Source organism: Bos taurus, chromosome 6, assembly GCF_002263795.3.
Source record: "Bos taurus isolate L1 Dominette 01449 registration number 42190680 breed Hereford chromosome 6, ARS-UCD2.0, whole genome shotgun sequence".
Taxonomy (NCBI): Eukaryota; Metazoa; Chordata; class Mammalia; order Artiodactyla; family Bovidae; genus Bos; species Bos taurus.
Window position 1 is genome coordinate 23593065 of NC_037333.1, and position 26601 is coordinate 23619665.

The following is a 26601-nucleotide window of genomic DNA, read 5'->3' on the forward strand; positions in this document are numbered from 1 at the left end:
CTCTGTCTGACCCACTGCCGGGATTAGAAAAAGCATAGGGTTTTGCCTCTTTGGGTTGGGACAGGATTTCGGTCCTGTGTCTGATTCCTCTGAACCCTTTTGTGCAATACACACACTGCAGTGGAATGCAGCAGCCCCGCCTTATGCCGATTTCTGTTTTTAAATGTGTTCCTTCTAAAAATGTAGCCCTGGGGAATGCCCCTGGGATTTATGATTTTACATTATAGGTGAATACTTGAAACCCCTCTGTGGCTTGTATTTTCAAAATGTAAAGGGATCTGGAGCCTACTGGTATTGTTCCCTCATTTAACAAACAAGGCAGTTGAGCGATTGAAAAGTGAAGTTATGTAGCCGTTCAGTGGCAGAGACCTGCCTGAATCGGTCTGCAAATCCAGAGACCCTTGCGGCTCAGTTAGCATTATGCCCTGCTCTTTCATTCACTCAGCATATAGACAAAATCAAATTTGATAGTCTAAAAATGGAGTGTGTTTCTGAAAGTTATTTGGAAGACCGATTTTATTTTATAAATTAGGTAGTTTAGCATGCTCTAGGATAGAGAATCGTTACCAGATGTACCGGGGTGTGCATCCAAACTCTGCCACTTAATATTAGAATGAACTTGGACCACGTATTTAGCCTCTTTTTCTTAATCTGTCAAATGGGGACAATAAAAACTCATATTATGTGGTTATGGTGAAACCAGGTCTCAAATCCAAGGATTCAAAGCTCCTGACAGCAGAATAAAGTGCGCCAGGGAAAATGAAATCCATGTAGAATGTCTGGCCTCAATTTACCCACTAGTGTAGCTCATTTCTTCAGCAAATTTTAGCAGCATTTCTCAGAGCTAGCACTATTTAATTGATTTGTACTCCAAATAGCATCCTTTACTTGTATAATTTTGGAACATTTTCTTTTCACTGATTGTTGAAGGTATCTTATTTATATTTGGATAACACTTCAGGGAAGTAGTTTTTCAGTAGTTTCACTTTCAAAATGTTTTGTGATGTAGTTTATCATAGATGTATGTGGCGATTTTATTTAATTCTATGAGGTAGGCTATTATAATAAACAGGACTCTTTGTAGCAAGTGAATAATTCTAGAAAGTTCTGAAGGACTCACTGGTTTTTGGAATGCAGGGCCTCCAATCTGGAGATCAGCTGGTGAAATATAATATACAGCATTGTGACTGGGAACAGTTAAGAAAATTCAGGATTCAAGAAAGTATAATTTCTCTCATTTGTTGTCACCAGTTGTTCCTTAATATTGGACAGTGCCATTTACTCTGCAGATGGGAGGAAAATAGTTCATAAAATTGAAGTGTATTTGAGGACTGTATTACTGTAGTTTTTCCTTACATGGTACAATAGCTAAATAATGTTCCCAATGGAGAAATCATATGTAATGTTAGGCATTTTATTGATGGTGAATATCTTTCCTTTGCATTCCTATGTAGGTCAGCCAAAAACTCACCTCAAAGATCATCTCCATTCTTCGATTTTTCAATATATTCATTGTTGGCACAAAGGTTCAAGACATAGGGAATTTTCTCTTTTAATTAAGCCAGATAGTTGTTTAATAAAAGAGCCTCTAAATTTGGTGATGCTATAAGCTGTCATCTACTGAATACATCATTCTTCACTATTTAGGTGCTGCTCTTATTGAGCTTTGGTTAGAAAACTTACATCTTAAACTGATCATGTTATTTTTGTAAATAAATAGATTAGCAGTGCTTTTACAGTGTCAGACTTTATTTTTGGGGGCTCCAAAATCACTGCAGATGGTAACTGCAGCCATGAAATTAAAAGAGGCTTACTCCTTGGAAGGAAAATTATTACCAACCTAGATAGCGTATTGAAAAGCAGAGACATTACTTTGCCAACAAAGATCCGTCTAGTCAAGGCTATGGTTTTCCCAGTGGTCATGTATAGATGTGAGAGTTGGACTGTGAAGAAAGCTGAGCGCCGAAGAATTGATGCTTTTGAATTGTGGTGTTGGAGAAGACTCCTGAGAGTCCCTTGGACTTCAAAGAGATCCATCCATTCCATTCTAAAGGAGATCAGCCCTGGGATTTCTTTGGAAGGAATGATGCTGAAGCTGAAACTCCAGTACTATGGCCACCTCATGTGAAGAGTTGACTCATTGGAAAAGACTCTGATGCTGAGGGGGATTGAGGACAGGAGAAGAAGGGGACGACAGAGGATGAGATGGCTGGATGGCATCACGGACTCGATGGATGTGAGTCTGAGTGAACTCCGGGAGTTGGTGATGGACAGGGAGGCCTAGCGTGCTGCAATTCATGGGGTCGCAAAGAGTCGGACACGACTGAGGGACTGAACTGAACTGAACTGACCTGAGGGTGAATCCAGTATATCAGCACTATGAGGATTTTTTCTGGAGTGAATTGCATTAGCAATATTAAATTAAGTAAACATGCTTAAATGAAAACAACTGAGGTTAGTTTTATTTAGCTAAAAGGCACACTAGAGTTAGCATGGTGAACAAGTCCTTGTTTCTGAAACACATAAATGAACTTTCTTTCCCTTTTACTTTTGTTTCTTATTTTACCAAAGGGATGAAAATGCTTGTGCTGTAACAAAGTAAGAAATTATATTTTGCTTACAAGTAACTGAATGGTTAATAGGTAATTAAATATAGGAGAAAATATATATAGAAAACTTTTGACTCCTTTTCTAATATTAGAAATGAGGAATTCAAAAGAAATTAATACAATGTGTATTAATTAAAGCATTTTGTATTTTGGTAATACCATTGTTCAGTTACATACAAGTATTCCTTAGAAAGAGAAGTCTATATGTAGTCTCATATTTTGCTTATTATCTCTGAATAGCTGAAATTTTTTTCCCTTTAACTTCATAGTAATTTACATTTATTTTTAAATTTTCAAAATAATTTTCTCTTTTTGGCTTAAAGGCACATATTACATGTAAATACAGTATTTGTACATATTATTTATTTTGTAAATTATAAATATATTATTGTAAACATTACAAATGTAAGTTTTTCTTTGGGCCAAATGACATTTATTCAATGCAAACTTTCTTGAGTGTTTCCAAGAAAAAAAGCTCATGAAAGGACATGAGAGGAAAAGGGTACATAGTTATATTATTACACCAGAGGGATGGAAACACTTATTATTGCTATTAGGGTATAGATTGTTTTCTTCTCTGATGCTGGGAGGGATTGGGGGTAAGAGGAGAAGGGGACAACAGAGGATGAGATGGCTGGATGGCATCACTGACTCGATGGGTGTGAGTCTGAGTGAACTCCGGGAGTTGGTGAGGGACAGGGAGGCCTGGTGTGCTGCGATTCATGGGGTGGCAAAGAGTCGGACGCGACTGAGCGACTGATCTGATCTGATCTGATCTGTGTTCTTCTGCTAAAATTCTTCTCTTGCATTTTGGCTAAGGAATTATATTAATGTGAACAAAAATGAAGGAAACATCTAGGAGGAAATTTGCTCTGGCTAATTATAGGCATGCACTTAATCATGTGCCAATGAATTGGATTTCTATGTAGTCAGGGTTTATCAAAATGAAACTTTCAGAACACAGTTTGTCTCTTTGCATTTGATCCCTGGTTATTTCAGTGAGCTTTCTCAGATGATCTTGCTGCCTAGTTACATCAGTCTCTCTTCTCTAAAGCATGAGCATGTGTGCTAAGTCACTTCAGTCATGTCCGACTCTTTACGACCCCGTGGATTGTAGCCCACCAGCCTCCTCTGTCCATGGGATTCTCCAGGCAAGAGAACTGGAATGGGTTGCCATGCCCTCCTCCAGGGAATCTTCCTGACCCAGGGATGGAACCCACAGTTTCTTTTGTCTCCTTGATTGGCAAACGGGTTCTTTACCACCAGTGCCACCTGGAAAGTACAGTTACATCAATATCTTTTCTGAGTGGCATTATGTACTGTTTTAACATTTGATACTTTTTGAAAGTTGAAAATCATAAATAGTTCTTTGTTCCAAATTATCACATTAAGAACAGTCAAATTAAGACAGCTAGGGCATCCTGGCTGATTCAGTGGTAAAGAATCCGCCTGCCAGTGCAGGAGATACCGGTTAGATCCCTGATCCTGGAAGACCCCACGTGCTGCAGAGCAACTAAGCCAGAGCACCACAGCTTTTGAGTCTGTGCTCTAGAGCTGGGTGAAGCTCTTGTGCTCTACAGCTAGTGCTCTGCAACAAGAGATTTCTCACACAGGGTAGCTAGAGACAGCCCAAGCAGCAACAAAGACCCAGCACAGCCAAAAATAAATAAATGAATAAAATTATAAAAAAGATTGGTTTTGAACTGAAAGTAGTAGGAATTTGTTTATATATTCTTGATTTAAGATACCTTATAACATTTAGTATCTTCAACTCATACTGGACTTAAATCATTATTATATGACAGTCATCCTTACCGTTAAGTAAACACTGTACATTGTAAGCTGCTGCTGCTGCTGCTAAGTCGCTTCAGTCATATCCAACTCTGTGTGACCCCATAGACGGCAGCCCACCAGGCTCCCCCATCCCTGGGATTCTCCAGGCAAGAACACTGGAGTGGGTTGCCATTTCCTTCTCCAATACATGAAAGTAAAAAGTGCAAGTGTAAGCTAAAAGATACTAACTTCTATTGCATGGTCATACTGTTCAGTATGGTGCATATATCAGTAAGTAGACATCAGAAATAAGCAGATATTACACTTTTTTTTTTGAAATTGTTAGATAAATACAGTATATCCTAAGCTTAAGCTAACATGTTTATGATTTTGATTAAAATTTCTGGCCAGTTTTTACTGATATTCTCTATTATTGAATATTCATGTTTGTGTGAACTGACTCACTTTGTCAAAATAGTTAAACTGGTTATTTGGTTATAGTAGGTTTTGACAAAGCATATGTATCAAGAAGACAGTTTTATAGGAAAATGCTTAAAAGTTGACACATGACTGATCTCCCTGTTAGATAGTTACCAGACACAATAGTGTGTCCAAATCTGTAAGGAAACCTGTCCTGAATAAACCCTTTTAACCATGTTAAGCAGATATTCCAGAGTTTTTTTCTTCTCCAAAAATGCTTTCTTTTACAAAACAGCTATTATCCAAGAACTGTCTTTGGGAAATGATGCTGTTTACATAAAATCTGATGTTCTTGAAAGGCCTAATAGTTCTTGAACCCCATTTCACATAAGGGATTCTTATGTGAATTGCTCCTCTGAAACTTCCACTAAAGTCTCATTAAACTCATAGTAAGAATTTCATATATGCCCAATGATGACTTCAGTTCTTGATGAGACACCCTCTTGGGACCAAACTTGCCAAGATAAGTTTCTTCCTATTAGACCACAAATATGATAGAAACCGGAGAAGGCAGTGGCAACCCACTCCAGTGCTCTTGCCTGGAGAATCCCATGGGCGGAGGAGCCTGTAGGCTGCAGTCCATGGGGTTGCAAAGAGTCGGGCACGACTGAGCGACTTCCCTTTCACTTTTCACTTTCATGCATTGGAGAAGGAAATGGCAACCCACTCCAGTGTTCTTGCCTGGAGAATCCCAGGGACGGGGGAGCCTGGTGGGCTGCCGTCTATGGGGTCACACAGTCGGACATGACTGAAGCTACGTAGCAGCAGCAGCAGCAGCATGATAGAAACACATTATTATTATTTTTTTGAGTCATAAATTAATAAGCCAAGTGTACATTGGAGTTTTCAGGTGACACAACCAAATGCTGATACATGAAGTAAAGAAATTCTGTGGGAATTCACTGAAGCACATAATTTAAAAAAAATTTTTAAATTTGAGTTTATACTTCACACTAAGTGTTGTACGAAGCGCTTTTTCAAGTATGGTCTCATTTAATCCTTTCAACAGCCTCCTGAGTTATATAAATATCTCCATGTTATAGGTAAGGAAACTGGTTTCACGAGGATGTCTTAAGGATGCATAACCGTTAAAGCCAGAATGTGAAGATAGGTAATTAGCAACTTCAGAACTCATCACTACTACACTTTATGGCATTTAGAGCTTGAATTCTACTCCGTATTAATGAAAATTGTCAACGCCAACTATACTAACTAGTCTCTTTAAGGAGTAAAGGTTGGGGAGGCACACCTTTAGCAAAATCACAGGCTGGACTGAGAGGCAGCCAACAGTCATTAATGGAAAACTTTTGGATAGAACCCAAGTTCAGTGCTATGTGGAAACACTGGAGGCACCTCTTGCCTCTTGAACAACCCATCGAGAACCAAATTACAGCTGAGACCTTGTACCTTTCACAATCTAAATACTTAAACAATTGTTCCTTGCAGTATTTTGGTCCCTTTCAAGTTGGGAACAAATAGATAAGAAGACCAAAAGACATATTAAGATGTTCAAGGAGAATACTGCACACTCAGGATGAATGGTATTGGGATTTAGAGAGTTATGTTATGAGATGTAAATTGTTTATCAGCATATCATTGGACAGATTTTTTTTTTTTTTTGCATATACCTTCTGGATAGGGAATAATGAACTCAAAATGAAAGAGCATGTTTCGGGGAATCTAGAGAACTAGCAGTGACTTCAGGCTTTGCCTTTAATTATCTTTGGATTATAGTCACATCTGACTCATTGTGACCCCATAGGCTGTTGCCTGCCAGGCTCCTCTGTCTGTGGAATTTTCCAGGCAAGAATACTGGAATGGGTTGCCATTTCCTACTCTAGGGATCTTCCCAACCCAGTGGTAGAACCCGCTTCTCTTGCATCTCCTCTGTTGGCAAGTGAACTCTTTACCACTAGCACCATCTGGAAAGCTCTGGATTATTGGATGACTCATGTCTTATCTACTAAGCACTGTAGCAAGGATTAAAAGCACAGCTCTAGAGTTAGGGGTCTTGGTGTGAGCTCTGGTGTCTCCAGTCTATTAACTTTGTGAACTTGGTAAAGTCATTTAATTTCTTTGTGCCTTGAGTTCTTGCATATGAAAACTAGATTAATAGTCTCCACATCATAGGATTTTTATGAAGTTAATGACATGTAGTATAAAGTGTTTAGAATGGTGTCTAGGATACAGGAAGTACCATGCATTAGTGATTATTTTATTATTATTTTAACTGTTATTCTCACTACTACTCTTATTCTCTTTAAGCCTCAGTTTTTTCTACTAGAAAATTAGGGGGTAAAATTCATCTACTTAAGATCATACTTCAGATTTGTACACATTTACTGAGTTTAGCATAAAGCTCTTCTAATGATTTTGTGAGGTATTTTATGATTATAAAAGTATGAAAATTAATAAAAGCTGCAAGTGCTTTCTGTTTTTAGGGCAAAAATAAACACAAAGCAAACACAAAGTTAAAAAAAAGAAAACCCTGTGATTGGCAATTGAACAACATCTTATTAAGTATTCATTTCTCAAGGATATGAAGATTTAGGTAGATAGTACTGTGCATCTTTTCAAAATTGTGACATTTGAATAGGAATGGTTAGGAAGTTGAATGCTTAAGAAGAGAGCAAGGCATTTGTTAAGCATCAGGAATACTTAGGAAGTATTTGCTGTGCCAATAATGTTCCAAGCATTTTATAAATGTTAGTCTATTTAATCCTCAAGAAGCTAAATAACTCACCCAAGATCATACAGTGTTTGGAACTGTGTGTAAACTGAGCTCTTTGGCTTCTGAGTTTGTGCTTTTATTATATTTTTTGACTGTGCTTTGTGGCACGTGAGATCTTAGTTCCCCGACTAGGAATCAAACTTGTGTCCCCTGCATTGGAAACACAAGGTCTTAACCACTGGACTGCCAGGGAAGTCTGAGTTTGTGCTTTTAGCTCCTTTGCCTCACTCTCTGAAAGGCTTCAAGAAAGGTATGAGATTACATGGAATACTTAGAATATATATTGTATAATTAAATATGGCCAGATCATAGGGTTTGAGGATATGATGTATTAAGGGGAGATAACTGGTGAGTTAAACAAATAGTCTGATCATTATCTTAAAAATCTAGGTAAGAATGTAATTGGAATTTGATTAGAATGGTTACCATAGTAATGTTGAGGAAGCTATTATGTTGGAGGAGATCTTAGCCTCTTTTGGTCAGGGATCCTTTTGAGAATCTATTAAACACTGGATTTTCTCTCCAGAAATGTGTGCAACATTAAATATTGGCATAAAATTTCAAGTTTCATAAACCCTTTAATTTATTTGATGCTTTATACAGCTTGGTTTTCCTTCCTTATAATAATTGAATATTTTCATAGACATCTACAGTGTATATTTGTTTTGTGTTTTTGTGTTCTGTGGTCTCTTTCAGTAATCACATTTTTAATATTTCTCTTTCTTTAGATACCTGCTCTTTGCTTACTAATTTTTACAAAATTATAATTTTGGCATGTTCTTGACCAGCTTTTATCAACTTTGTGTCCTTGCTATATGAATAAATATAAATAAATAATTGCAATGAAATTCCTGTAATTTTCTTGCTTTGTTGCTTGAATACAAAAGTGTTAGTAGACCTTGTGGCCAGTAGATAGTTTCTGCTGATTCACAACATTCTGTGTTAATTCACAAATAATTTGTTATTTATATAGCTGTATCTGGGGTGGGAGCATTATTTGCTTAAAAAAAAAAATCAATCCTATATGCAAAATGCAACTGAAATAACCTCTTGTGGAGAACCAGATCCAAGATTCTGTCTTTGCTTCTAGAACACATTTTAGTCTCTTGAGCATGGAAACCCTTAGGGTAATTAGGAGAGGAGAGGTAAGGGAGTTCAGAAGAGGTTGGGTGACTGATTATCATTTGTTTTGTTTATCATTTGGTGTGAGAGTAATAATTGGGTCCCCCTGGGCTATGTGGGGAGTAAGCATTGCCAGTACCTACGGGAAATTGCTCTAGTAAAATTCACATGCTATTTAGGATTTTAATGTTTTTTAAAAATACAGTCTCACCTGGCAGTTTCGTGAGCTGAACTCAAATTTCACTTTCATCCTGAGTTGAGGAAAATTAGTTCTTTTCTTTCTTTCTCCTTTTCCTTTAACTTCCCCCTAAACTTTTACTCCACTTAGCACTGTTAAAGTCTCCATTTCAAAAGGAGAAATCATTTCTTTGTGTAAATGTACAAAAATCATGATTTTAACCAGTTAGTTTTGAAGAAGAAAGTTAGAAAACCAACGTTAGAGATTTCTGTATTTTCTCAGACTTCAGGCTTATAAAGGAAAGTTGCTTTTAGTTAGTCAGTTTGCATTTATGTAATGGATAAAATCTTTATGACACTTTCTTTATTCAGTACTTGTGTGTACTCTATATATCATTTTAAAAGTATGTCTATTCTATAGAGTATTAGCAAATCAAAGACTATTTTGACTTTCCTTATGAATGACTAAATGCAGATTTTGGGGAATGAGGACCTTTTATATTCCTAAAAATAATTGACAATACATATATCCCTGCATATGGGACTTCCCTGATGGCTCAGTGGGTAAAGAATCTGCCTACAATGCCAGAGACACAGGAGACAGGGGTTCGATCACTGGGTTAGGAAGATCCCCTGGAGAAGGAAATGGCAACCCATTCCAGCATTACTGCCTGGAAGATCCTGTGCATGTACAGAGGAGCCTGGTGGGCTACAGTCCCTGGGGTCACAAAGCTGTGCAAGACTTAGTGACAGGGGTAAATCTTCACGCATGTGCTTTGATTAAGGAAGGAGATATTATACTGAAAGTGAAATTATCGCGTAACTGAGACATGGAAAAGACCCTGATGCTGGGAAAGATTGAAGGCAAGAGGAGAAGGGAACGACAGAGGATGAGATTGTTGGATGGCATCCCTGACTCTGATGGACATGAGCTTGGATGGACTCCGGGAGTTGGTGATGGACACGGAAGCCTGGTGTACTGCAGCCCATGGGGTTGCAAAGAGTCGAACGCGACTGAGCAACTGAACTGAACTGAACTGAGATATAGCTCTTTTAAACACTTAAATTATTTAAAATTCTGTTTAATGCAAGTGTATCAAAATTGTATTACACCTTTTCTCTTCGTAATAGTTTATTGTCTGGTAATGTAGAATAAGATATTTATGAAGTGTGGAATGTACATCATTATAAATACCATGGATGTGTCCTGCTATCCTCTAGAGCTGTTGTGAAACTTAGAACTCTGCGCACGAGTGCTTAGTCATGCCCGGCACCATCCTTTTCTATTTAGTATTCTGAGAATGCCTCCATTCCCTTCCTATGGAGTAATGGGCACAGATGTTATGGTGTTCTCAGCCTAGCTCAACTTTTGATTACTCAACTTCTGAGTGTGTAATTGCACTGTGGTTGGTGAAGATGATGGGAACCAGAGCAATGAAAAGTGGAGTGTTATCATGTTTCATGGGATTTTAAAAATACACACACAACTCAGTTGTTAGAGTAACATACACTGGTGTACCATTTGATGTGTATGTATGTGTATGATTACTTTTCACTGGTTGTATCCTTTATTTTACGCTTGTATTAACCTGTGAGTTGTTATACTTTTAATCATGATTATTTCTTGAGTAGGGATATAAGGCAAGCCATGATGTTAAATGATGTGGTAATAAAATAAAAAATACTATGCTTCTAAATAAGTCTTCCAGTTGTGAATTCTGCACATGTGACTTTAAGAAAAGCACTAACGGTGCTACTTAAGTGATTCACCATCATGGTCAAATGAGTATCCTTAACTTGGATAGTGAAAAATTTATGAAACTGAAGCTTTTGAGATGTTTTAGGGAACCATGACCCAAAGTCATATATCATGAGAATTGTGTTGCCCTGTTTGTCATTGTATATGTGCTTAGAATAGTTAGATAACCTAGTTTTTAGCTATTCTTGACAGCTGCATTTCACTATAAATTTTTCATTTGTGTCTACAAGTAAGATTTGAATTCATTCTGACTGGTAGTGATAGCTTGTCAAACAGATACTAAAAAGAGAGGAATAGAAATCCTAAACTACTTCTGACACTTAGAGATGCTGGGGAAGTGTTAGCCTATTAAGTCTCAGATATCTCAAGTTTAACAATGAAAACAGTCTTTTTTACTGACACATACTTCAGTAAATATATATATATAATCTTAATAGCATTCTTATAAACTAGAAAATGTTCTTTTTAAAGGAAATGTTTGAACGGCTTCCTGCAATTCCAGAGGATAGTGCTTTATGAGCTTGAAAACACCAAAGGACTATTGTACCAGTATGATACTGTCTTTATTTTTATTGGGTCAATTTTCCATCACAGATAGCAACAGATTTGGTATATGATCCTCACGTGTGGTATTAAAACATTCAGTCCTGGGGACCTCCCTGGCAGGCCAGTGGTCAGGACTCTGCACTTTCACTGCCACTGCTGAAGGTGGGGGTTCAGGCCCTCATTGAGGAATCCTGTGAGCTGGGTGCCGTGGCCAAAAAAGTGAAGTTTCAAAGTGAAATGACTTTAAAAAATTGAGTACTTCAAACTTTTTGTAGTGATTGTTTCCCTTTTCCTTTCCAGTTTTCTTTGTTGCTCCCTTTTGACGGTGTCTGTGTGTTTCATCTTGGGAATTGTCCTCTAACGCTCACCCCACCATCTGACATTCTTGGTCATTTTCTTGTAATGACAAGAAATCTTGTAATGACTTTTAAAGACACATTTTATAAAGTTTTCAGTTTGAGTTATTTTGGCCATTGATAAAGTGTTCTCGCCTGGAGAATCCCAGGGACGGGGCAGCCTGGTGGGCTGCCGTCTATGGGGTCACACAGAGTCGGACATGACTGAGGTGACTTAGCAGCAGCAGCAATCCTTCTTATAATTATGTACATACTTTTAGGTCTAAACAAAGCCATTTTTTTCTATTTCTTCTTCTTAAACTACAGATCTTCTTCGACTTATGATAGAATAAATCCATCATTTATTTAATAAATCCAATAAATCAATACTAAGTCAAAAATACGGTAAGTTGAATATTTCGTACATACATCTAATCTACCAAATGTCATAGCCTAGTCTGCTGCTGCTGCTGCTGTTGCTAAGTCACTTCAGTCGTGTCCAACTCTGTGCAACCCCATAGACGGCAGCCCACCAGGCTCCTCTGTCTTTGGGATTCTCCAGGCAAGAACACTGGAGTGGGTTGCCATTTCCTTCTCCAATGCATGCATGCATGCTAAGTTGCTTCAGTCGTGTCTGACTCTGTGCGACCCTATGGACAGCAGCCTACCAGGCTCCTCTGTCCACAGGATTCTCCAGGCAAGAATGCTAGATTGGGTTGCCATTTCCTTCTCCTAGCCTAGTCTGCTACTGCTACCGCTAAATCACTTCAGTCGTGTCTGACTCTGTGCGACCCCATAGACAGCCCACCAGGCTCCCCCGTCCCTGGGATTCTCCAGGCAAGAACACTGGAGTGGGTTGCCATTTCCTTCTCCAGTGCATGAAAGTGAAAAAATGAAAGTGAAGTCGCTCAGTCGTGTCTGACCCTCAGCGACCCCGTGGACTGCAGCCTTCCAGGCTCCTCAATCCATGGGATTTTCCAGGCAAGAGTACTGGAGTGGGGTGCCATTGCCTTCTCCGCTAGCCTAGTCTAGCCTACCTTAAACATGGTCAGAACACTTACTTTAGCCTACACTGGGCAAAATCATCTAACATAAAGCCTGTTTTCATAATAAAACATTGAATATCTCACATAATTTATTGAATACTGTACTGAAAGAGAAAACAGAGTGATTGTTAGAGTATCATTAATGCTTGGCTGATTGGGAGCATGGGTCAAAGAGAGTATTATACTGCATATCACTACCTGGGGAAAGATCAAAATTCAAAATTAGAAGTACAATTTCTACCAAATGCATATCTTTGGTGTCGTGGTAAAGTTGAAAAATTAAAAATCGTATGCTGAACTGCTATAACTTGGGGACTATCTGTGCTTCTAGTGCCACAGAAATTTTATCCAAATTCTGAGTGAATAAGGAGAAAAGAGGTCATTTTTGAATTCATTCAAAAACATATTGATTGAATATCTATCAAATGCCAGGGCACTGGACTTACACTTTCAGTGGGCCTTGATCATTATCTTTCTACTTAATTATTCTGATTTTTTTTTTGAATAGTGATGATTGATTCATTAAAGGTTGAAATTAGTGTTACCTGTAATTTTGCAATTTGCTTTATAATCCCAGCAATCTATTTCTTTAGTTATTTGAGAATTTTCTTTATGCACCAAATATGTGCTGCTTAAGAGAGGAAAATCTTTCTTAAGAGTACTTCTTTGTTGAGGAAGGGAATGCAGTCTGTTGCAGCTTTATTATGAAATCTATTCTCCATCGGATAGATTAAGAAATGAATTTTGATTTAAAATAAAAACTGACAAATACATTTTAAGGATAAATGAAATACATGAAAATGAAGTTTGAGAGGGTACAATTGTGGGTGGTATTCACTAGAGCATTCCAGGTTTTAAATAGATGTGTGAAGATCATGATGTGGGGAGTACATATTTGAGGTACAGAGCATTGGGACCTCCTGTATGCTTCTGTATTATTCATGTGAGTGGGTGGTTCTTAGAAAAGGCAGACCAGAGAACGTGGATGAGAGCTGGTCTGGTCCTCAGAGTGAAGCAACTGGTGTAAGCATTACTAGAACACTGGGCGGCCCAGGGGACCCGATGGTTCACGACTGAGCCCATGGGGAGTAAGGGGCGCAGAGCGAGAAAGCTGGGCAGTTAAGGGCAAACCTGGGAATTTAGCTTCTGCCCTTGGCTCTCTGGAGGGTGACTCTGAGGTGTAAAGTATTTCAATCTTTGCTTCACTGTGGCACACAGATAGAAGGCTACATGCCAAATTCATTATTTTTTAAACAGTTATGCAAAAGTGGTAACATGGTAACATCCTTAAATTGCCACTTAGGATTTACATCATTTGATATCATTAGGCCATAGATTTGCCATTTCATCAAGATCTTTCAAAGAAGAGAGAGTCTATTCATTACAAAAAGAAAGTATTCTGATGTCTGTAGACACTTATAACTACCCGGGATGGGGACCATGGGTGGGCACATGGGCATAGAAAATGTGTGCGCATCTACAGCTGAGTAATGAACTTGAAAGAATTGTGTGTGGACATAGATTGATTTTTTTTTTTTTTTTGTATTAACTTACAAGTTTAGGATTGAAGATTAAGAGGCACACATTATGTTTTTCAGGTTTGCTATTTTAAATGCACAGATTTCCAAAGTTTACATTTATTAACAAATTTCTAATCAAGTAATTCAACTCCAGTTCAAGTTAAATCCTTCCTTATATTTCATGTCTTAGGCCATGGAGTTGAGAATTTCTGAATGATAAAGTATGTCTGGGGTTAAATAAAGTTTTAGAATCCCTGGATACTTTTCATTCCTAAGGGATAATTATTGTGTTCATAGGGATATGCTCAGTTGGGAGATAAATTCATCTTGTCTTAAAGTGTCTTGTTTGTTTCTTGATTTTTATCTCCTCCTGTGACATATATCTCCAGAGAAAAAGAAAATGTTCAAGGCAAAAAATAAGTAAAAAGCCCTCTATGTAAGTGGATCCAAATGAATGGAATTTAATGCATTGCTGTAAATTTACTAGTCCAGAGATTACTATAAATACCCTTTGGTGAAAATATTGCTGTAGCCATTTCATCTAGTTCTGAAATTCAGTATAGCTGGGGTACCTACTGGTGTAAATGATATGGCTGTCTTTATTTAAAATCAAGATCAAACAAAATTAATCAAACAAAAAAAGATCACTACAGAGTAGACCCTTTTAAAACAATGCATCTTTAATTATATATTAAGACATTTAAAAATATATAATTTAAATATCTAAAGCATCTAATATTTAATTTAAATTCTGAGTTTAAATATTCAATATCATGTATCAGTACCACTAAATATGATTTTGTTTTTATCTTGTACATGTATAAATATAATTTATTATTGGCCTTACCCACAGGTTAATCACAGAACTTGTACACAGAACTTTTAAATTTTAACTAAAAAATCATATTTCATTTTAGTTTTAACATAATGCTGAGATATTTTGAAAGTTAAAATAAGACTGTTAAGTAATCTTTCATGTTGAATCATTATTGCATAATTTATTATGTAAGCCACTTGCAATTTTTCTAGTAATTAAATGAGCTAAACAAAATATCACAACTTCAAAGGAGTTTTGTGACAGAACAGCCCAGGACCTCATGTGGAGCGAGCTGTGGACCATGTCTTTGAGTCCTCCTATTCAAGAATGTGTAGTGGCCAGAAAATAAGAAAAGCTCTATGTGGAAAGGATAGGGAGTGGCTATATATTAATGGGTATTTTTAAAGGAAAATTATTTTGGAATTCAGACAGTTAAAAGAGCTTCTGATCATTAAGGTGCACATTTTCATTAATTACTGATCCCTTGTTGTTGGAAAATAATTATTTGCATTAATTCATATCTGATCTTTATTGAAGAATTGGCATTTAGTACATTTCAGATTTAGGTTCACTGTGTATAATAATATGTTTTGTAAGTCAGAGAAATAAATTGCTTGTTTTAATAAATATCTCCAGTACCAGAGTGCCCTTTTATTGACATTTTGGGGACGTTACATAAAATACCATTGTGTTGTACATTATATGCATGTAAACATTCAAGAGAACCAAGTGAGGTGTTCAGTTTGCTAGTGAAATGATCAGTACCTGTGCACTGAATACATTTTAAAGCTCAGGATCTGTGTGGTAGTATTCAGAGAGGATAGGTGAAGAGGTATCTGCTAAGGATAAACAAGGAAAAAAAACCAACAATAAGTTAATAAATTGAAGTTTTATTTATAAACCTAAGTGAAGAATTTTTTGGCTTAAGTGGGGCTGCATGTCTCTCTTTACAAGATTAATAGTCAACCGTACTTGAGATGGGCAAGCATGTTTCAATTTGACAACCGTTGATACCTATAATGGGCTTCCCTGGTGGCTCATTGGTGAAGAATCTTCCTGCCAAACAGGAGAAGCGAGTTTGATCCCTGGATCTGAAAGATCCCCTGGAGAAAGAAATGGCAACCAGCTCCAGTAGTCTTGCCTGGGAAATCCCATATAGACGGAGGAGCCTGACGGACTGCAGTCCACTGGGTCTCAAAGAGTCAGACGCAATTTAGCGACTAAACAACCACCATCACCATATCTATAATGAAAGCCATAGGCTTTCAAACAAACAAGTGATGAATATCCACAGGAGTAGCACAAGTAGGAACCTAGTAAATACCTTTCTACAGTTTTTCTTAAAGGCCAGCTGTGGTTAATTTTTAAGCTCTCTTTCCCACACAACATGTTCTTTGCATATAGACATTTTGTGCATGGATAATAAATATGTATCCCCGTACTGATAGAATATTTTTAAACCTAGAAGAATGTAGAGCAAACCTAATTGCTCAGTGTTAGAACCCAAAGAAAATTTAGTAAAAAATCACTAATATTTCCCCATCACTTTGTTTGGGCTTCCCTTTTGGCTCAGCTGGTGAAGAATCTGGCTGCAATGCAGGAGACTTGGGTTCGATCCCTGGGTTGAGAAGATCCCTTGGAGAAGGGAAAGGCTACCCGCTCCAGTATTCTGGCCTGGAGAATTCCATGGACTATATAGTCCATGGGGTCTCAAAGAGTCAGACATGACTGAGTGACTTTCACTTCAGTCACTCTGTTCAGAAATAGGATCAGACTCCATGTATTAAATTACTGATGATGGAGCTACTTTTGTATATTGCAGCTGGAATACTGTATCTTACAATTAGCATATTCTGTGTTTTTATTACTTACTTTCAAGACAGAGTCATCTAAAGAATTAGATATTTATTCAGTACTTTAGAGAAAAGAAATGTATGACTATAGATAAGGTTTCTAGGAACCCAAGCATAAATTTAAGGCACATAAAGACTTTTTTTTTCCTTACTGCTTATATCATCTCTCATTTTCTTTAAATTTTGCTCTTAGGTTTTGTGGTTTAACACTTGGCCATCTATCTGAAGCAAAAGCTAATGATTATACTTCATAGCAAGCTCTTTAGAGTCTGGCCCTGTTTGTGTTTGTTTTCCTTCGCTCACTTCTCCCCGACCCTTGTCACTGCATAGCGTGGAATACAGTACCTGCGCGTGCTAGGTTGCTTCAGTTGTGTCTGATTCTTTGGGACCCTGTGGACTGTAGCCTGCCAGGCTCCTCTGTCCATGGGGTTTTCCAGGTAAGAATACTGGAGTGGGTTGCCATTTCCTCCTCCAGGGGATCTTCCCAACCCAGGGATCGAACCCGTGTCTCCTGCATTGGCAGGTAGGTTCTTTACCACTAGTGTCACCTGTGAAGCCCAATACCATGCATAGTAGGTGCTTAAAGACTTAATGGCCAATCGATTGCTTGATTGATATGGTTAGATTAGAATAATAGTTTGTGACATATACCAGTGTCCAGGAGGGAATAAATGGAGTACCCATCTGTGGAGGCCAGGCGAGAGTGTGTTTTAAGTTACGTGTGACGTGTGATCTCCTTAAGCTGTTCTCTTAGCATGTGCTGACGTAAGTGTCTCAGACAGGCCTTGTGCAGACAGTAGCCATGTGAAATATGGGACAGAGTTGCTCCTGGACACATTCTTATTACAGAGAGAGATGAAATAGAGGTCTACACTTGCAGAGAGACATTGTATCTGCTGCTGCTGATTGACATCGTGGAGCATATGTTTAGGTGGGGGAATTAAACTGCCTGGCGTTTTGTTTGTCTTTACTTAGGATATAGATAGGTCTGGAGTGCACATTAATATTCCTGGGCTTCTGTTAAAAACCTGCCACTGTCCTGACCCTACCCGAGACAAGTTAAATCAGAAGCTCTAGAGGCTGAGCCTGGCATCATTTATTTTTAAAACCAATTCCAACATGCAGTCATTTTTGAGATCGTTTGAAGTTTTGCAGAAACTGAAGTGGAAAGAGGAGAAACAGTGAAGAATATACTTTCCATCACTCACCCTGTTCTCATTTACTTGTTCAGAAGGCTGCATCACTGTTCAATAATAATGGAATATAAACCATTTATGCAATATAAATATTCTGGTAGTGAAACTGGAGGAGGAAATGGCAGCCCACTCCAGCATTCTTGCCTGGAGAATCCCAGGGACAGAGGAACCTGGTGGGCTGCTGTTCACGGGGTCGCAGAGTCGGACACGACTGAAGCAACTTAACAGCAGCAGCAACAGCAGCAGCAGTAGTGAAATTAAGAAGAGGAAGAGTTTGAAATAATTTTAATGGGACCTATTATGTAGCCCAATAGATCTTCTTATTAAAACATGTAATCAGAATAGGAATGTTGAAAGAGATATTCGACAGTCTTTTCCCCCTTGTATCAAGTGTTCCAAATTCAGGGTGTCTTGTAGCTTCATAGCACTGCTTGGTTTGAACTGACTGCTCTCCAAGCGTTTGGCCATCATGTGGCCAGTCAATTCTATACTGGTCAGAACAGACCTGGAGCTAAAGTGCTGGAAGATAGACCAGGAGACCTAAATGTGGTGTTGGTTTTGCCACTGACTAATCCTGTGACCTTGGACAGTTCACTGTTCCTCTCTGTTGGGCTTCATGTCCTTCATGTTTACTGTGGGGGCTCAGCAGTTGGTCTAAATTGGGAGTTTTCTAATTTTACTCCAGAGAGCCCCACAATTTTATGAGTACACTTTAACAGCCATCATAGGGAAGAAGGGAAACAAACTGTCTGCTTTAGGCTCTTGTTTCTTTTGGATATCCTTACATTTCTGGGCGTCATTTTGTTTGAGGAAACAAACAAAAACTTTAAAGCCAAACCAAGATTTGAAAAATCACTTGGTTCAGTGTTTTCTTATGCCTGTGGTTCTCTCTTGTCAGCATTTGTAAGACTAGTCCAGGAAGAGGTCAGGCAGCAGGTATCCTCCTTTTCCTTCCAGTGACGGGAGGTGTCACCATGACAGTGACTCATGAATATTTCTTGTCAAATTGTAGGAATTCCTTCAGCAGTGGTCACAGTGGCTCAGAGTTGAGAAACAGAAAGTCAGGTACCTGGGTCTACCACAGAGTGATATGGATCACCTGTGGCTACTGAGGCAACTGCGTAGTTGTATAAAACTGACCTCTAGCCCAACTCTCAGGGGACCGTGACTCTGAGGTGTGGTCCACATAGTCAGCCAGAACCCAGGGCTAGGAATACTCTGGCTACAGGCTTTTTGGACTTGTGATGAGTTTCTCTACTGGTGAATGCCTAATCGACAAGACCTTCAATAATTGTTATATAGATGCCATTATTGATGCATGTGACTTTGGCTCCCTATCAGATAGCAAGGCTTCCCTGGTGGCACTAGTGGTAAAGAATCTGCCTGCCAATGCAGGAGACGCAGGTGTGATACCTGGGCTGGGAAGTGGCAACCCACTCCCGTGTTCTTGCCTTTGACAGAGGATCCTGGCAGGCTACAGTCCATGGGGTTGCAAAGAGTTGAGCACAACCGAGAGCACACACGGACACACATACTCTATCAGATAGATGAGCACTCTGATGGGACCAGCTAATAGGAAAGAGGCAATATCATGTCCTATCCGTTGGAAATGAGTCTTTGACAGATTTCCACAGTCGGTGACATGGGAACACAATCCTAGTCCAGCATGTCGTAATTTGTGGCAGGAATCAGTCAAGGACTTACATGTCCCATATTTTAGCTATGTTGCTTTTATTTGACAACAATAACAAAAAAGACAGCTAATGGGAATTATGAAATAGGGAAAGCTGAGAAGGTTTCTCGTTATTTTTAGGATGCTTCTAAGAAGTCTTTGGTGACACCATATTCTTAACAGGCAATTTTGAGAAAATTGTTTTGGAGTCAGCCCAAACATCAACAGTTATTTCAGAATTTTTATTAGCATGCACAAACTTAATTCTTCCAACCTTGGCCTGCTCATCTATCAGTGAAAGCAGCTTGTGGTCATACTCAAAGGAAAGGAGGGAAGGGGTAATCCCATTTTGTTGTATCAAGTGTTGTTGTTCAGTCTCTAAGTCATGTCTGATTCCTTGCAACCCCATGGACTGCAAAGGCTTCCCTGTCCTTCACCATCTCCCAGATCTTGCTCAAACTCATGTCCATTGAGTCATGGTTGAATGATGCCATCCAACCATCTTATTCTATGTCATCCCCTTCTCCTCCATCCCTTGGTCTTTCCCAGCATCGGAGTATTTTCCAATGAGTAGGCTCTCCACATCAGATGGCCAAAGTATTGGAGCTTCAACTTCAGCATCAGTCCTTCCAATGAATATTCAAGGTTGATTTCCTTTAGGATTCACTGGTTTGGTCTCCTTGCTGTCCATGGGACTCTCAAGAATTTTCTTCAGCACGACCCTTCAAAAGCATCAATTCTTTGGCATTCAGCCTTCTTTATGGTCCATCTCTCACATCTATACATGACTACTGGAAACACCGTAGCTTTGACTATAAAGACCTTTGTCAGCAAAGTAATGTCTCTGCTTTTTAATATGCTGTCTAGGTTTGTCATAGCTTTCCTTCCAAGGAGCAAGTGTCTTTTAATTTCATGGCTGCAGTCACTGTCTGCAGTGATTTTGGAGCCCAAAGAAAATACAGTGAGTTAATGGAAGAAATGTTTTCTAAACACAGTGGACTGTTTAGTCCACAAAGTTTTTGTTCAGTATTTGGCACAGGTCTGTTTGTAGGATGCTGGGTAAGAAGATAAAGCAAATAAATGTGACCTTTGTATGGCTGATATTTTCTTTATGAAGCCAAAAGGTACACAAATACACAAATATTAGCCCACTCTTAGTTTTGTCCTAGAGAACTTCTCTCTGGCTGACCGCATCTTGGTTCCCTGCAGGCATTGCCATCTGTTTAACTAGTTAAGGAGCCCATCCTATCAGTGTCTGTATCATTTGGTTGGAAATAGAGACCTTTGATTGGCCTTTTCCCTCTTTTTTCTCACTGCTGTGTATTTGGAACCATTTCCAGTATCTCAATGCAGGTGGCTTTACCTTCGCCAGTTACCTTAGGAATAGCAGTTACTGGCAGGTAAGAGATGCAGTGAAAGGTGGGAGCATCTGTTATTGCAGTGATCTTGGCCTTGAGAGAACCTAGTGACTTGGAGAAAGTCTAATTCATGAAGGTCACACCCTACCTGGGGTGCTCTCCTTTTGCCTCTCACCTTCTTAAATGCTTCGGCTCTTTTTAACCTTTGACCCCTTTAATAAGGCCACTAGTGCGTGGTGGTGCCAATGGTGAAGAATCTGCCTGCAGTGCAGGAGACGCAAGAGACATGGGTTGGATCCCTGGGTCGGGAAGACCCCTGGAGTAGGAAATGGCAAATCACTCCAGTATTCTTGCCTGGAGAATGCCATCAACAGAGGACCTGGGGGCCTACAGTCCACAGGGCTGCAAAGAGTCAGACACGACCGAGCAGCTGAACACATAGCACAGTGTGTGTGACAGAGACCCAGTGCCTAACAATAAATCAGCCTCCTTCCCTCCTATGTTCCTGTGTTTCTTGCCTGACAGTTTTGCAGAGTCACTTAAACCTTGACAGTCATCCAGTTCATACCTTAGAAACTCTCTAAGGGGGAAAAAAGTCAACTCATGGTCTTACCTCAAGTGTCCTTTTGAAGTTTCCTTATTTCTACCCCTATGATACCTCTGGGGAATTTTGAGTAGCTACCAGGTAAGGTGTTTTCTAATTTCAAACCTAATATAAAGACCCAGGTAAAGAAATGTGGCCACTGAAATGTTTGCACATTTTGTTAGGCAAGAAAAGAAGGGAGGGCAAAGAAAATGAACAAAATACTCCCCTAGTGCCAGAAGTCTAATGACTTCATTTTTTTCTTTTTTCGCCTCTTCATTTAATTCTTGAACTTTGTTTTTCTTTATTTTATACTATACTTTGATGTTATGGTATGTGATTAACAGGTCTTTTATTTGTGGTAAATTAGAGCAAGCAATTAGAATAGTAAATATGCAGTATTCAGTACACACAATAAAAATTAAAGAAATTCAAAACCTGTATAAAACAAAACACTGGAGAAAAAAATCATACAACTTAAGAGATATAGTGGGAAAGCCCTCTGCTCTTTGGATTATAGTTTGTACTCTGTACCCAACAGGACTTACCACACTTACCAAAATAATACAGACATTTTAGTAATGGGTGTATTTAAGAAGGTTATAAATATTGGTTTTTACAGCACTGTAACTAGAAGATCCCCTGGAGGAGGGCATGGCAAACCACTCCACTATTCTTGCCTGGGGAATCCGCATGGACAGAGTAGCCTGGAGGGCTACAGTCCATGGGGTTGCAAAGAGTCGGACACAACTGAGCGACTAAGCACAGCACACATAACTATATAGACATTGTTCACAGCACAGCCAAATAGTATACTAGACTTGTGATTCCTTTTCTGTGTGCATTTTGTCTTTTATTTCACCTTTTGCTTTTGTATTATATACCTGTTCTACTATAAGCTATTCCAAATAATTTTTGAAAATAAAAGTAGTCTGTATAAGAAATATCTCTCAGGATTCATTGGAATTTCTATTCTAGAAAGTGGTTTACTCATCACTTTTTAATTATGAAGCACTGTCTTAAGTACGTTCTGGGAAGCAGTGTGGTGAAGCTGTTCACACAAGTATTCCGGCATCAGACTGCCAGAGTTTATGCTCAGTGGGTCTACATATAAATCACTAGGTGATTATCTTGGGCAAGGTGCTTAAGATTTTTGTCTCAAGTTTCTCCCCCAGAGTAATGTTATTGGGACCAAATAAGTTTATATATAAACACTTGTACTTATGGCTTACTCATCTTACAGCTTTATTGTTGTGTCTGACTTTATTAACCAAACAATGCCTGGCATAAAATAAAACACTCTATAAATGTTAGCTACTACTGTTACTATTTACTTTAGTTATTATAAAAGTCCTCAGATAGATATAATCCCCAGTTTACAGGTGAGGTCGTTGTTGCTGTTCAGTTGCTAGGTTGTGTCCAACTTTTTGTGACCCCATGGACTGCAGCACACCAGGCTTCCCTGTCCTTCACTAACTCCCGGAGTTTGCTCAAATTCATGTCCACTGAGTCGGTATGCCTTAACTGAAGACAAAGGAGGTTATTTAGCTTTCCAGGGTCGCGTAGCTGGTGAGGGCTCTGTGCCAAGGTTTGCACCCGCATTCATCTGACCATGAAAGCCCTACACATGCCGCTGCCACTTCATCTTGGTAGCACAGTTCAATAGATATGCTTGGATTGTTAGGAAAACCAAGCTTGCATCCATTAGTACATGTTCATTTCCTGATTTTCCTTCTCTCTTAAGTAGTTGTAATTTCTCCTGGATAACAAATCTGTGCTGTTAGATTGCACACAATGTCTTGGCATAGGTCTACTATAAATCTTGCTTCTTTGAGAAACACTCTTAAGAGGTAAGTGGCCTACATTTAATCCATACGTTAAGAGAGGAGCTTCATATGGAGTTCTTATGCATATGGCATAATGCACATGGCAGGTGAAAGTTAATATGAAACAGTGTTGGTGCTTCTTCCAGATATTTCTGATAGGTCTGAGTTATCCTGTAAAGGAATCCTTGTGTAAAATAAAGAAATAATGAGTTTCCCCCACTGAAGGACTTATTCGCCATTTATTAACCTTTATAATACGATCTCTGATCCATACCTTTGGATGTCCTGGCACATTGTAGGAATTTAGTGACTATCCTCTGGCTAAATGAGTGAATGAATGTATTCAGAGATGTGAAGAATGACAGTAGCTGCAAGAGACTGTCTTACTGTTAAAAAGTCAGGTGCATGGTTGGAAGAGAGTATGTTTGGCTCTAAATCTGAGAATAAGTGGGATCTGACATTACATCATGTGGCTTCTCTGGTGGCTCAGATGGTAAAGAATCTGGAAGACACAGGTTTGATGCCTGGAGAAGGGAATGGCAACCCACTCCAGTATTCTTGCCTGGAGAATTCTATGGACAGAGAAGCCTGGAGGACTATGCCTCTAACACTTTCTGGGGGCTTCTCTGGAGGCTCAGATGGTAAAGAATCTGCCTACAATGCAGAAGACCTGGGTTCAACCTCTGTTCCTAAATGCCAGTGTCTCTTTTCCATGTGGTACTGTCCTGCTGTTCAAGAGTTTCCTTTCATACATGCACATACAAGTCCTGGTTTTCTGTTTGGTATTCGGTGTGTTTCTGCATTTTCAGTCTCAGATTCTTGCTGTCTCCTTAAACAGTGAGTCAGTCCGTTTACTCAGGGATGTGACTCCCACTGGTTGGAAATCTGGTCTGGCAGGCTGTTTCTCATTCCGCTATCCCAGTGGAGGAGCCTGCTTTTTAGTGGAGAAACATCTTTACCTGAGTCAAAATTGAATGGATGCTTGGATAGTAAGTCTTTTCTTTTGCTTTTCTTCTGCTGTTTTGCCTAACAAACAAGTAACTCTTGTTTTTGTTATTCACTCAATCAGTAGCTTTTAGATGGATGAGCTAGGTACTGGATGAATAAGAACTACACATTTCCTTTCAGCAGTCACATTACATCTTGAATTGAGGAAGGCAGTCTTTAGTTCTTGATAGCCCTGGATCATATTTTGATATGAACTTTAAAAATGCTCCAATAGGTGGTGAGTGATAGGGATAGATATTTGGTAGCTATTATTACATCTTCTGTTGTTGAGTTTCAATTAATATGATCCTTTTATTTCTTCTCTTTCAGCTGTCCCATTTCCTCCAAGTCACCGGCTTACGGCAAAAGAAGTGTTTGATAATGATGGGAAACCTCGTGTGGATATCTTAAAGGCACATCTCATGAAGGAGGGCAGGCTCGAAGAGACTGTCGCATTGAGAATAATAACAGAGGGGGCTTCAATTCTTCGACAGGAAAAAAACTTGCTGGATATTGATGCTCCAGTCACAGGTAAGGCCTGAGGATGAAGGCTGTCCACTTGGAACCCACACTTGCAGTTTATAACTTCAAATCAAAAGTCTTAGATACCACTGAGTCTTCAAAGACCTTCATCATCTTGCTCGTTTACCGCCAAATCTGTACATTAGGAACTAAAGATTTTATACATATGTAAAATGTTTTTATTTTCATGTATTAAATAGCCATATGATGTGATGCTCTATAGACTAGTGTACAGCTTAGAGGTGATGGAGGTGTTCTGAAGTAAAACCTTAACTAAGTGATATTTTGTTAGTAGAACACTAACTGTCATGAAGAATCCAAGGTATTCATTGGGAAAGATCAGACAAAGCATAGGGATATTTCCACAGTGGTTACGTGCTAAGTTAGAGCAGTAGTTCGTCTTAGACTAGCATCACTGTCGTCATCACCTGGAAACTTATTAAACATACCATCTCAGCCCCCACCCCAGAACCATACTGCTCTAGATTTTTAGGGTGAAACCTAACAACCTGTTTCATCAAGTCATGTAGGTGCCCCTGATGCACATTAAAGTTTGAGAACCACTGAACTTGAGGAAGAGGACCAGATTTCTCTCCTTCCTATAGCATTCTGTGCCTAGAAAATATGTCTGTTTTTTTAATGGTTTTTGTTCTTTCACTCCTTAAGAGCAGATTCATACTTTGCATAAGTGGAACTTCTCTTAGACCATAATAATTAAATCTTGTCAAAAAGTTTAGTATGGTATAGAGGGTCAGTTAGTGGAGACTTTTCAGCTATACTTTGTGAAGTTTGCTAAATTTTCAGGTATTTGTTTTTAGAGAAGCTCAAAAGCATGTATTTTCTCCTTAACTATTATTCTGGCAAAGGGAAAAATTTAAACATAGGAGTTTATCCTTTTATAAATAAAAAAGATTTTTGAAATATATATACAACTGATTGCTTCTTTCTTCAAAACCTTCATATATTTTTAATATTACTGGCCTTGAAATATATTTTTGAAGGTGACTGCTTGGAGCAAGATAAGCGCTCTTGAATATCAGACTACCTTCTTTGATCATAATACCTCTGAATGTTCCTATTCCAAAGAAATTGACATATACATTTTGTTTTGGGTTAGCCATAATATTTCTCTTATTTGTAATTCAAAATAATAATGAATGTGTTTGGGGCCAGGTAGCAGTCAGTGTTGGATCAGTGGTGAATAAACCAAGCTATATACTTACCTTGTGTGCATGACAATGATCCCCATTTTCCATGTGTTAAAATGCAGTCATGCCTTATTATCTTTGACTTACAGACACTGTGGACATACAAGAACAAAACAAATATGAATATGCTTTACTTTCTTAGATAATAAAATATGAGAAAATTTTAACATCTAAATAGTAGCATGGAATCCATCAGCAAAAAAAACTACCTTAAAAAACTGTATATTCCATCAATAAATAGATGGCAAAATAGTAGCTTTAAATGATCTCTGTATCATTTGGATTATTTGGTTTTTGTAAGAATGAATGGCTTAATATTTTATTATGATATAATATGATAAATAGTATATGTTATAATATCATGATTTTTTTCTCCATTTCACGTGATAATGTGTGACCTCCAATGAAGGTCATGTTAGACCTTCATGTTAGACCTCAATGAAGAATTCATGTTAGACTCACTTATGAGCCAGTAGGTGTT

At 38.6% G+C, this 26601-nt stretch overlaps 1 protein-coding gene across 2 annotated transcripts in view; it reads left to right on the top strand.

Annotated features, from left to right (window-relative positions):
- PPP3CA (protein phosphatase 3 catalytic subunit alpha) overlaps nt 1-26601 on the top strand; it is a 325559-nt gene that overhangs the window by 148336 nt on the left and 150622 nt on the right. For both annotated transcript variants that reach the window (XM_005207693.5, NM_174787.2), the window contains 1 exon segment: nt 24721-24921. In XM_005207693.5, coding sequence (XP_005207750.1) covers nt 24721-24921 — 201 coding nt within the window.